Source organism: Pteropus medius, unplaced genomic scaffold (assembly GCF_902729225.1).
Source record: "Pteropus medius unplaced genomic scaffold, Ma_sr-lr_union100, whole genome shotgun sequence".
Taxonomy (NCBI): Eukaryota; Metazoa; Chordata; class Mammalia; order Chiroptera; family Pteropodidae; genus Pteropus; species Pteropus medius.
In genome coordinates, this window is record NW_024353906.1 from 2304405 (window position 1) to 2316865 (window position 12461).

The 12461-nt window shown below is 44.6% G+C and overlaps 1 protein-coding gene across 2 annotated transcripts in view; it reads right to left on the minus strand.

The window, feature by feature from the left end:
* The window catches only part of INSC (INSC spindle orientation adaptor protein), an 86268-nt gene that overhangs the window by 12742 nt on the left and 61065 nt on the right, over nt 1-12461 (minus strand). For both annotated transcript variants that reach the window (XM_039851495.1, XM_039851494.1), the window contains 2 exons: nt 11005-11176; nt 8030-8208 (listed from right to left, as the gene is read on the minus strand). In XM_039851495.1, coding sequence (XP_039707429.1) covers nt 8030-8208; nt 11005-11176 — 351 coding nt within the window. The remainder of the gene's footprint in view (nt 1-8029; nt 8209-11004; nt 11177-12461) is intronic.

Genomic DNA, 12461 nt, shown 5'->3' on the forward strand with positions numbered 1-12461 from the left:
AGTAAAGGAATGCTCACACCAGGTGGACAGCGAGCCTGGGTTAAGACCTCATGAGCTGGGCAGCCAATAGCCCACCCCATTTGTACCCCCTGGCCTAGTCAAGGTTGCAGAGAGAACTCACAGCACAAAACTGGATTAAGGAATGGACTATAAAGAGACCCGCTGCAGACCCCAAACCACTGGAAAATGTTGGAAACTTGGCACTTGTTAACTCAGATACTACCCACGACACTGCTCCTGACAAAACCGGCAAAATGAAAATCCACTCACTTCCATGGAAGCAGACAGTGCTCTCACGTGGTAATTGAAATGAACAAAATAATAATAAAAAGCACTTCTTATTGGCACAGACCTATCTCTCTCTCTCGAGGTTTCTTGTGGCATAGTGTAACTGGAGAACTTGCCTCCACCTCTGAGGTGGCAGTTGACAGTCTCTTGAGGACAATTTAGGCAGCTTAAATTCTGAAACTGGAGAATATCAGATAGTAATGAGATATTTACTAAGAAACAGTATTGGCTAGATTTTAATTGGTTCAATATTGGCTTATTACCCTAGATAACAAATACTTGCAACAAATCTTTTAAACAAAGCAGAAGTTGCCATATTAATAGAATATCTATCTCCCTTCTTCCTCACCAAACACGTGTTGAAAGAAATCTATATCTTAGGCTGCTGTGGTATCCACTAGTATGTGTCATCGCCTTCCAGCTCAGACCTTGGCAGGGGCCTGGCTAGGTAAACTTTACTGGGATAGGTTGCCCAGGGAGGGACAAAAGAATACCCCAAAAGCTTTACCTTAAAGGCAAGTCTGCACCGAGGGAGGAAGAGGGTCCTTTGGCAGAATGAAGAAAGAATTCAACACACATGCCAAAGTTAGAGTCAAAAGGAAAGTTTATTAGCAAAGGGGTAACACTCCACAGATGGAGCGTGGTCTCCCCTCAGAGACAAAGAGGGAGAGGAACCAAGAGAGGCTTGGAAAGATAGTTGAGTAGAGAGGGGCCAGGTGTTCAGGGAATTCAGTTTATATATTATTCTTTAGTTCCTGTGAGTGATTATTTTAAAAAACTTTGTTAACCCATTTCCTTTGATATAGACATACAGTGAGGAAGGAGAAGAGTATGTAGCATGAAAAAGTAAGAATATGTAGAGCGAAAGGTCTGCTGGCAGTTCCCAGCCTTTAATCCATAGATCCCCATGGTTTTATCCACAGGGAATGAATGATTTTATTTGTATAGGGCAGCCACTTAAAGGCTCTGTTGTTCCTGTTTCCCCTTCCACAGGTGGGGCAATGAATGGGTTGTTAGCAATCCCTGTAGAAATCTTCCTTTGTTCTGAAGGTGTCCTCCTGGCCTGGCTGCGGGGCTGATCAGCATTTTGCAGTCTCTGAATGTAGCTTGATTAACATTTTAATTATCTTGCTACTCCCTACATTATTGGGAATAAGTCCTAGGAAGCCTCTCCCAGCCCTTTAAGATTGTTAGTGTTTGTGGGCTGAGTAGAAGGAGTTAGAGGGAAAGTATAAGTTGAACATGCAGTTAAAAAAAAAAAAAGGAAGGTTCCCTAAGGGGCACAGAACTCAATTTTATGAGGAAAAAGATGCAAGGCCAAGTTCATGTCAGATTACAATTCATTTTACTTTCTCTGGTCTGTTAGCAATAGCAGAGAACACGGCCTCTACAATCCAACCATCACCATCCTGGCCTCTCTGAAAACACACCTGTTTGACATACAGATCCAAAAGGGAAGGAAGGGAGGAAGGGAGGGGAGGAGATAAAGAGGAAAGGAGCGAGGAAGGAAGGAAAGACAAAATGAAAAAGGAATAAGAAACCTTCATCCATCTGCAGCATCGGGTTCATTACACGGCAATTATTAGCTGTGCCACAGGCACAGGTAGGTCTTTGTGTCAGACTAATTTAGATCCCGTTAATGAAAATTACTTCCTCTTTACAGAGCCTGTACCCCATGTGGTTTTCTGAGGTGCAGATGAAGTATTCAATTAAGCGCAATTTGAATAAATGCCAATTATGCCCCGTTTCGAGTCTCTTGTATACACTGTAATGTAGAGGTGAAGGGGAATCAAAGTTTCTTCTTGTAGTCAAGCCTGGGGCTGAGATTTTAGGGGCGACTGGTTTACCTCACTGACTACAAGACAGCAAGGCTATCAGGGGACAGAGTACAGGCAGACCGTTTTTCCCTGGCTCAGGCTAATTCAATCCTCTCTGATGATTTTCAATTAAGTCTTATTCCTCCTGAGTAAAAAGGAACTGTTCCCTCTTCAGTTATTTGGTGACTAGAGAGGATATAAGCTTCAAGAGAAGCCCTAGGTGAGGCAGCACAGTGTAGTGGCTAAGTGCACAGATCAGCCTAGTTCAAAATCTTGGCTCTGCCATTTATTTTCCATATGACCATGGCCATGTTACTTAACCTATCTGTGCCTTGGTTAATGAAGGTATATTAGATTTCTATTGGTGATATTAACAAATTGTCACAAACTTAGTGGCTTAAAACAACACAATTTTATCTTGCAGTTCTGAAGGTCAGAAGTCCTGAATGGGTCTCAGGGAGCAAAAATCAAGGAGTGACAGAGCCACATTCCTTCTGGAGACTCTAGGGATGAATCCATATCCTCATATATTCCCGTTTCTACAGGCTGCTTGCATTCCTTAGCTCTGGGCACAGCGTCGCTCTGATTTCTGCTTCCTCAATCACATCTCAGTCTCTGACCCCGACCCTCCCGCCTACCTTCTTGTAAGAATCCTTGTGGTTACACTGGACTCTCATGGACAATCTGGGATAATATTCCTATAGCAAGATCCTTAACTTAATCATATCTGCAAAATCCCTTTGGCCACGTAACATAGCATATTCACAGGTTTGGGAAAACAGGACATGGACATCTTTGTGGGATGCATTATTTGGCCTACCTCAGGAGATCAATATGAGATAATGCATAAATCTGTTATGAGCATTGAATGAGTTAACGTTTTGTCAAGCATCCAGAACATTTTTCAAATAAAATGAGTATAACTTGCCCGAAGGAAACGGAGCCTGAAAAGGACCCAGACCTTGAAAGGCTGTGCCGAGGTGTACTAAGCAAAGCAGTACCCAGCATTTCCGCATGTGCTGCTGATGTGAGATCATCCCCAAAGGGAGCAGGAGGAGCCCTTCTCAGCAGAGAAGCCAGTAAACTGGGCTCATTACCTTCTGTGGCCTTTTAAAATCATTTTCCCTTTGGCATCCCAAAGATTGACTGATCACTTTAGAAAAATTGAGGTGAATAGCAAATTAAACCAGAATAGCAGGGGGCCTCCCATGTCACTGGTTCGAGAATAAGTGGCCCTTGTGTGGTAAGGAGGAGGTTGGCAAGACCTTTTGATGTCAGCACATATGTAGAGGACAAGGTCGACACTGGTCCAGGGAAGGAGCTCCAAGAACGCTTGTCTACAACCGGTCCTGAGACATGAACCAGGGTCTTCTCACATCCCCAGCAATGTCTGCCTGCGATCACATGCTGTCTCTACCTCTGCCCCTTTAATGTGCTGTGTGTGAACTAAGGCTGAAAACCATCCCACATAAAACATAAGTGAGAATTACCCAAATAGAGCCAGGTGCTCTGATCTAATAGAACTTAAAACACAGAAAATCTGACACATATTTAATGACAAGTTATGATTACTTTTATACTATGCAGTGATTAGTATAAAAAGGCCAACAGTTCACATGATTGTAATTAGAATTACTCTTTAATTGCTAGATGGAATATTTAAATTTCTATTATCACTGTGTTAACATTTTGAAAACTGTAGTAACCCTGTCAGCTGCAGCCCTGAGACCAGCCCGCAAATCCTTTGCAGCCTCTCACAGGGAAACCCGTGGCTTGTCTCTGCCTTGCTATCTTCCTCACACACCACTTCCCCCACCAAAGAGCAAAAGGAATCAGGACAACGATGAAAGGACGAAAGGGGCTGAGAGAGGAAGGGTGTGATCTCCTTGAACACACTTTCTTCCCCGAGGCCAGAGGAGCCAGAAGCAGGTCCAGCCGTCTCCTACTCTTTCTCTCTGTGTTGAGCCTCTTGCCCCTCTGTCCGGCATGGTCAGGGGGCCCCAGTAGCTGAGAGAGCTAGGCAGGGGTGGAGACCAGGGGGGCACCCACCCAGGCCCTGAGATGAACCCACTGCTTTCACTCTCTGGTATTGAGGGCTTCTCACTGACGGCCCGGTTTTCCCTCCTCACTACCAAAGAGACAGAATGAAGGGCTGGGGTTTGGTCTTAGAGCCATAAAGGCCACAATAATGCCTTGGATGTTGGTCCCAAGCTATTGGTGAACTAGGCCAAATGATATCCCTGGGGTTTGCAGTGAGGTCGGGATGCGAGCCACACAGGGTAGAGAGCGTATAAATGCCAGACCATGTTCCCTGTGCTTAGTTCTCCCCTGGCTTTGTAGAGAGGGATTTCTAAAGCAGATAGGGACTGGGTGTTATAATCCTGGTTTCTTTTGAGCCTCTCCAGATAGATATATTTACATATGTATTCATATGCAAATAAACATGTCCACTATTTTAAATGGTTTATAGTCTTTATCACATCTCAAACACACACATATACAACTTGCATATATAACAACCACTACCACATATTGGCTCATATCATACAGTACTGACCACCACATTAACTACCTTTCCTGGCCCTACCTTCCTGCCCCAAAGCTGACATTTCTTATCTCAGATCCATCCCAATTCCTGGTTCTATCAGAGATCCCTGCCCTGTTTATGTTTGACTATCTACTTTGGTTCTAACTACTTTATAAGCATTATGCTATCTCATCATCATAGTGACACGGGAGGGAGAAAATATTATTATCTCCACTACACAGATGAGGAAATTGTGGCTTAAGAAGTTAAGTGATTTGTCTAAGGTTACACAGCTAGGAAATGGCAGATCCAGGATTTGAACTCACGTCTGTCTGAACCCAAAGCCCATACTGTTTCAACTATGTCATATATGTCACATATGTATATGACAGGACTTTATAAACTACAGAGTGCTTCTGCGATGTGAGTCAAAATTATATCCCTAGTAATTGATATTTCTGATAAAAAGACTCCTGATACTGCTATTCATAGTGAGGTCTCAGAAATGCTACAAAATCTGGATATTCTAAAATGCCAAGCAGATGATGTGTTTTCATGAGAAGTATATACCAACATCTCTTGCCTCTGCGAAAGCAATTAATTTCTAAAGGCCATAAAAAGTCATGCTCAGTGAAAGTCTCTGTTATGGATGGGTTAGGCAAGATAACCGGGTCCCTTTCACCCTATGTTGTCACTGCTTGACAGGCATGGCAGAGGTGAGGCAAATCAGCACAAGGCAGCCCCTTTCCCACTGTCTCATGTCACACCTGCAGCTGGGCAGCATGACCCCTAGAACATACCTCCTGGACATGAAAATGCAGGCCACACAGATGGCTTGTTAGCAGGGAGTTCTGGATGCCTGATCATATCGGCTCCCCTAGATTAGCAGAGAAGGAAGAAAGCCCAAGCCCAATGTTGCCCTCACCCCTCTTCATACCCCAAGGTGAGTACAGGCCAGGCCAGGCCCCATCAAGGCTTCTGTTGGACAAATTAAGTGGACTCGGCTTGCTGAGATGATGGAGAGGTTCTCATTGAGATGTCCAAACAGAGATAGACCAAGTTTAGATCCAAGACCAAGAGGCTCCGCACAGCATTGGCGTCATTGGCAGATGCATTACCGGAAGCTTCACAGGCATTTAATCTCCTAAGTGTTTCAGGGGGTGGCGAATACTTCAGAGTCTAATTCATCTTCTTTGTCTTCATTACAGAGAGCTTTCTGATCACCTTAATCCTCCCTCTGACACAGGAAAAAGCCATTTGTTTCTTTAATGGGTACACTCTCACTAGCTAAGTGGTTGCTCTGAGTCGGGGCAGAAGGTGAAGCCATGCTGAGGACAGTGCGAGACGTGCCTGGCTCAGACCTGAAAGGTGGAAGGGGGAGAGGGAAGAAGAGGGATGGAGAATATGGGTTTTAGGGGACAGGGTGGTTGGTGAGTGAGGCAGGAAATCTCCTGGCTTCAGATTCAGAAAGAGTTGCTATCTGCGTAGAACTTGACCACATTCTCTCCTTACCTTGAGCCCCGCACCCCCCTTCCTAGGAATCAATGAAATTTCAAGAAGGGCCAGTCACTCCTCACGATGAAAAAAATGGTCTCTGTTATAGAAAGCATAGAGGATGTCTAACCTGGAAGAGACCATGCCCATTTTACAGATAAGAAAATCCCACTCCAGTGGTTCCCCACTCAGGGCTGCGTGCCACACATTCAAAGACCAGTAGTAATAATAACATTGACAGGGGCTTCTATTTATTTCATAGTTTCTTTGTGCCAGGAACTATACCAAGAGGTTATATTCATTCATTTATTTGATTCTTATTTCAACTCTATGAATCATATATTATTCATCCTTCTCTCACAGATGAATCTCTAAGTGCATTGTCCAAAGTTACATGATTATTAATAGAAGAGGAGCTTTGAACCCAGGTCATCTGACCCCAAAATTCTTCTTCTTATTTTTCCACTATTGGATCTTATATGAAATGACCAGAATTGGCCACAAGAGAGGCGCTTGAAGGCGAAGGGACCTAAAATCTTGTCAAGTAGGTGGAAGATCCAGCAACTGGAGGTGTCTAGCTGAAGAAGAGAAGAGCGGGCGCCAGGCACATCATACAAGGTGGGCCTTCCAGACTCATTCCCCATAGCCAAGGGCCGTGACTGCAACGGACACTGGACATGTTCCCCTCAGATGCCAAGTGGGCCAATGGCAAGCTCAGTGGGTCATCACCCTTTGTTTATCTGTACTGTCATACCTTGTTTCTATGGGGCAATGAGGGGCAGAGGGAGGCGGTGGATGGGCTTGTCCAACTCTAAGGAGAAAGAGATTAGGCTACAAAGGAAGTCAGGAACCACATCATGCATGGCTTGAAAGGCCAAGTTGAAGACTTTGTCTAATTCACTATAATGCTCTTCCTTAGAGCATCAAGTTTAAAAACTAATAATATTCATCATGTATTAAGGACTTAGTAGGAACTAAGCATCGTGTCAGGTCCTTTAAATGTAATATTTCACTCATTGTCACAATAACCCTTCAAGTTAGATATTCATGTCCCAATTAATAGATGAGAACACCAACACTCAAGAGGCTGTGACTTGCTTAAAGTCACCCAATGAATTAAACAGCAGTATCAACACTCAGTCTCTCTGACTCCTCAGCTATAGTACTGTCACTTTACTTTCAAAGATGCCAGTAGAGTCAAAGACCAAAGTCTAAGTCAGGGCAGGATTTAAATGTCGGCCAGCTACTTATCAATCTTATCATTTTGAGGACATCCTCTTGAGCCTCAGTACTCTTATCTATAAAATGGAGTAAATATTACCGGCCTCACAATATTTTTAGAATCTTCATATACGAATGCTAGAAAATTCTTTCTGAATGGGAGCAGTTATAGCCAGTGATCCCAAGGATAAGAAAGAATGGAATAAAGTGCCATCCTGTTTCTTCCAACAAAACTTTACATGGAGCTCAAAGATACAAAAACCTTGAGACAGATAGAGGAGTTGAGGCCCAGGATCAAGGCTCTGCTTCAAGCCCCTGTTTTTATGAAGCAGAGAAAAGAAAAACTCACTTCAGTGTACAATGTCAAACAGGTCACAACAAGAATGGGACACAGACTTTCAGAGGAGGTGTAAGGACCTTCTTATTATGTCTCTGCCTCCTAGGATGGAAATAGAGAAAGGCTTACATTGGTTAAGATGGGAAAGAGTGAACTCATGAAGGCACGCTAAGGGCAATGAGGCACATTGAAAACACTTTTTTTTACCTTGCTACAGAATGCCACTATCAGGATTGACTATGTGCTGCCAGGCTATGCTGTCTTGCCTAGGACCTATACCCTGGCCTCCTGACCTCTGTCTTCATGGTTATAGGCCCTGTGCCAGGTCCCTCCTGAGCTTCTCACCTGGTCCCGGGTATAAGGTGTGTCCACTCTCTGCTTGTCACTGCAGGCTTCCAGGAGGACACGGATGGCATTCAGTTGAAGGAGCATCTCACAGGCCATAGTGTCAAAGAAGGTGATGTTGGCGAGGGCTGCAGAGGCCAGCAGGAAGACTTCCCCAGACGAGGCCTCTTGGCATAGTTCTGAATGGTAAAGAGGAGGGGAATAGCTTTACTGAAAAGTGCTTTCACATTAGTTTTCTCATTTGGTTCCCACAATAGCTCTAGGGGAAAATCTGGGCCGGTACTATAAGACCCATTTTACAGACGAAGAAAGTAGTTACTAAATTCTAATAAATGTAAGGGAGAAAAACAAACAAATGCTAAGAAAGAGAATAACCAGAGCCCAATGGGTACATAAGGAAGGTTTCCCTAAGAACGTGATAGCTGAGACCTTAAGAGGAAAATGGGGCAATTGTGAGAATTTTTGGAGAAGAGCATTTTCCAGCGCAAAGAAACAGCATGTACAAAGGCTCTGTGGCAGGAAAGAGCTCCTAGTCTGTTTGTGTCTCTAGTAATGTATACTAGACTGTTGCTAAATTTGCCTTGAGAAAGAGGCTGAAGGTAAAACATAAAGACTCTACCTCTTCAGCTGCTATCAGTGATGCCCTTGCAGATGTAAGTTTCACTTTTTTATTAGGAGGGCAATGTCTGCCTCTGGGCATCCCTGCTTCCCAAAGCCCAGGTGTGATCACTAAACAACTTAGAATCTTGATCTAATCACCCATGGCTGGGGCAACAGATCTGGCATGCGATTAACAACACTATGATTCCTCTTTTCCAATGACTAGCTATCCTCTGATTTGTGGGGGACCACTGGGACCAGACAAACCCTTCCAGGGCTCATCCCTACATCTACAGTTTAGGGTGAGACTCACCCTAAACTGGCCCACTTTGCTACAAGATTTCTCCTAGGTGTGAACACCCACCTTCATTCTTAAGCAGTCACCACTGCTGCTGACACAGCAATTAACACGACCATCAAAGTGCCTTTTAATTTTGGTGCACATTTTTTGGTACGCATTTACAGTCTGAGTCACCTGGGATGTGTTAGGAAGATTAAATTGAGGACTCCAGTGACTCATTTGCAAATGTTTCCAGGGAATGGCAAGAAATCGGAGGGCTATTTCCCACCAAAGAACAGAGCCCTGGCATCCTGCCCAGAAGATATATCCCATCTGCTGACTCTCAGAGCAGACTCCACAATGCTTCTTCATCAGAGTAAAATAAATCGAGAGACTCCTCTTCTCCAGGGAGAAATCCAACCCAGGCAAAGAAGTAGGAATGGACATATGGCAATTGTGAAAGGTTCTTTGGACTATATATGTTTTGATTTTTTTCTTATTTGCTATTATTTATAAATTGGGAGATTTTCTATAAAACTTAGGATTTTGCCTTATCTTTAAAAATCAGCCTTTCCCACATGACAACTGTCAACTGGAGTTTATCAATTGTAGTGCCCCTTAGTTACTACACATGTTTTTCAATTCGATATAGGACTCAAATCTCCTTATTTTTTCCTTCCATCTGGCCTCTTCGACTTATGTACATTTCCTGCCTGACTCAGTGGATGACTGAGTGTAATATTCTTAGCAGAAGTGAATCCTAAGACTATTCTGTGGCCTTGAGAAAGTCCCTCAAACTCTCTGGGCCTAGGTTTCTTCTTCTACAGTGTGGGCATTGAACTTTATGATCTCTTGAGTTCCCTCCAGCCAAGAATTTCAACGATTGGCTTCTGCATCCTTTTCAATTTTAAATAAATGTGGGTGTTGGCAAATACATTTCTCCCAGCCTGGCCTGTGGGTACCACAGACACAATGACTAGAATCAGCCATAAAATCAACTTAATTGATGCCTCTTATGTCAAAGTAATTGCAGATCTTCAAATTCTAGAGCTAGAAGAATCCATGAGAGAAACAGGTCTCGAATCCTTGTTTTATATATTAGGAATATTGTAAAGTGAGCTTTACAACGTGACATGGCAAGTGAGTGGCAGAACCTCACACAGTGTCTGCACAGGGCTGCTGGTCAATAGCTGTTTGGGAATGAATGAATGAAAATGCAAAACTCCAAACCCGAGCATCCTGACTCCACATCCAGTGTTCTGTGCTGCCGCCTAAACTTACACCATTCTAGATATTCCCAGCCCTAGTGCTCACCTTACATTTTCTGAAAAAAATTAATTTTCATTTAGTTTCAATGAGATATGGATCTAGAGACAGTGACAGAGATGGGGATAGAAGCAGAAACCCAGACCATCACCAGCACCAATAAAAGAAAGGACATAGTTTGCAAAACAAGTTTCCGGAGAATTGTTATCCAGATGAGTTCTTCTAGTTTCCATAGTTTTGCAAAGGAAAGCTTTGTGGGGGACCACTGGGACCAGACAAACCCTTCTCCTGCCAGGAGTATTCTCCTGCCAGGAGTACATATGTCTAAATAGAAGAAACCAGAAGAGTCAACACTTTCAAGGCCCAGTGACTTGAGGCCTATGATGGATTGCAGAGAGCAGGTTGGGGTGAACCGGTGCTCTCTGAGAAGCTGTTTTCCCCAGTCACTGCTGCCACATTCACTGGGTACTATAGACTGAGGTTTTAGGAACAAAGCCCATCACAGTCTCTCTGGCCTAGTATTTGTACCTCAAAATTTGAGGCCTCACTCCTCCTCGGGGTTTGTCCTGGTCTCTGATTTGAAAAGCCACTTAATCTCTATCTGACCTCAATCCAAGTTTCTTCAGGGAGGGCTATATGCATTTTAATAGAAGACTTGACAACAGAGTTCGTTAAAGCCTGACTCTGATACTTCAGTGTTGGAATTTAGCTGGTGTGATCATCTGTGCAGGAGATATGTGTGGTGCAGTGAGGTCTTCCTGCCCCTTCCTGAAGACAACTGCGAGAAGGCCCCCTCACTCCGCGGTCCCTATCCACCCAGGTGACTCACTGACAAGAGCTGTCACAATCTCCTCCATGCTCTCCAGGAAGCTGCTGAGGTGCTGAGTGAAGGACAGGTGAGGGGAGGTGACCTGGGCAACCACAGCCGCAGCCTCAGCCCGTGTGGCTTCTGAATGGCTGTCGTCAGTCAGGATGTCGGCCAAGCACAGAACACCATCCACCTGCAGATGGACAGAGGAAAGTAGTGAAAGTCATAAAAGTCATGAGACAAAGACAGAGAATCGAGGCCCTCTACATGGCCCAGCCCTGGATCCCCAATGACTCCAGGGGCCTATCCTTTGGCTCTAGCAGAGATTAGTGACCACCCATGGGCTTCTTAGGGAGTGGGCATCAAGCCAAGGATCTAGGGGCTAGACCCTGGTCATCCACCACAACAAGTAGCAGAATTATTAGTCACTTAGAACTCTCATGTCCTCAAGTTCCCATCCTGGTTCCCTCTTCCGTGCATTGTGGGACTTGGCATTCATTACTAGGCCTCTCTGAAATTCTGTTCCTTCCTCCACCAGCAGGATGTTGGAGGTATAAAGAGATGAAGCAGATGATGTGGGACCGAGAAGAGATGTTTGACAAATATTAGCTCCCTTCTCCCTTCCTCAGGTTGTCAGCAGGCTGAATTCCACATCTTTCCTTCCCCATCTTCTCCCACCATCCTCCCCCATGAAAAGAGAGCTGCTTCCCTGGAGGCCTCTCTCTGCCCAGTCAGAGAGGAACGAACCTGGCACAGCGGGGCAAGAATGCCAGATAAAGATTTCAGGTTCCCAGTTTTGCCCTAGTCAGACCAGCTCTTGGCATAATAATAACTTCTGCTTATTGAGTGCTCAATATGTGCCAGCTACCGCTCTAAGTGCAGTGCCTATGTTCATATACCATTTGATCCTTATAATAACCCTCTGAGGTCATCGTTATCATTATCACCATTTCACAGATGAGGAAACTGAGACACAGAAAGATTCATTAATTTGCCCCAGATCATAAACTTTAAAATAGCTGGTTTGGGATTTGAACCCAAACGGTCTACCTTCAAAGCCTATGATTTTGAATAGAGCATTACACTGTCTTCTGAGAAGTTCCACCTGAGCTCACCCCTCTTTCTCCATCGAGGGTTAGTAGATGAGACTTTTTGGAGAAGGGGGAGCAGTAATTTGTCAAGATTATCTCAGCAGAGCTACTACAGCCTCTCAAACACCCCAGGACACCAGCCTGCCTGAGGACCCTGCCACAAACCACCAAGGAGTCCTTCCCCTGTTACGAGTATGTCAGGGGTGGGAGGGCAGGAGGTAGGGATGATGCATGGGACCACCAGGGAGAGGTGCAGTGAGGAGATGCTCCCCACACCTGCCACAGGCCTGAGGCTCCTGTCCCTACGCCCTCACTTCCTGCCACTCAGCTCCAACGGGTCTCCAGAGGTCTGTGTTTTGTTTGACTAATTACCACTACTGAGTTCTG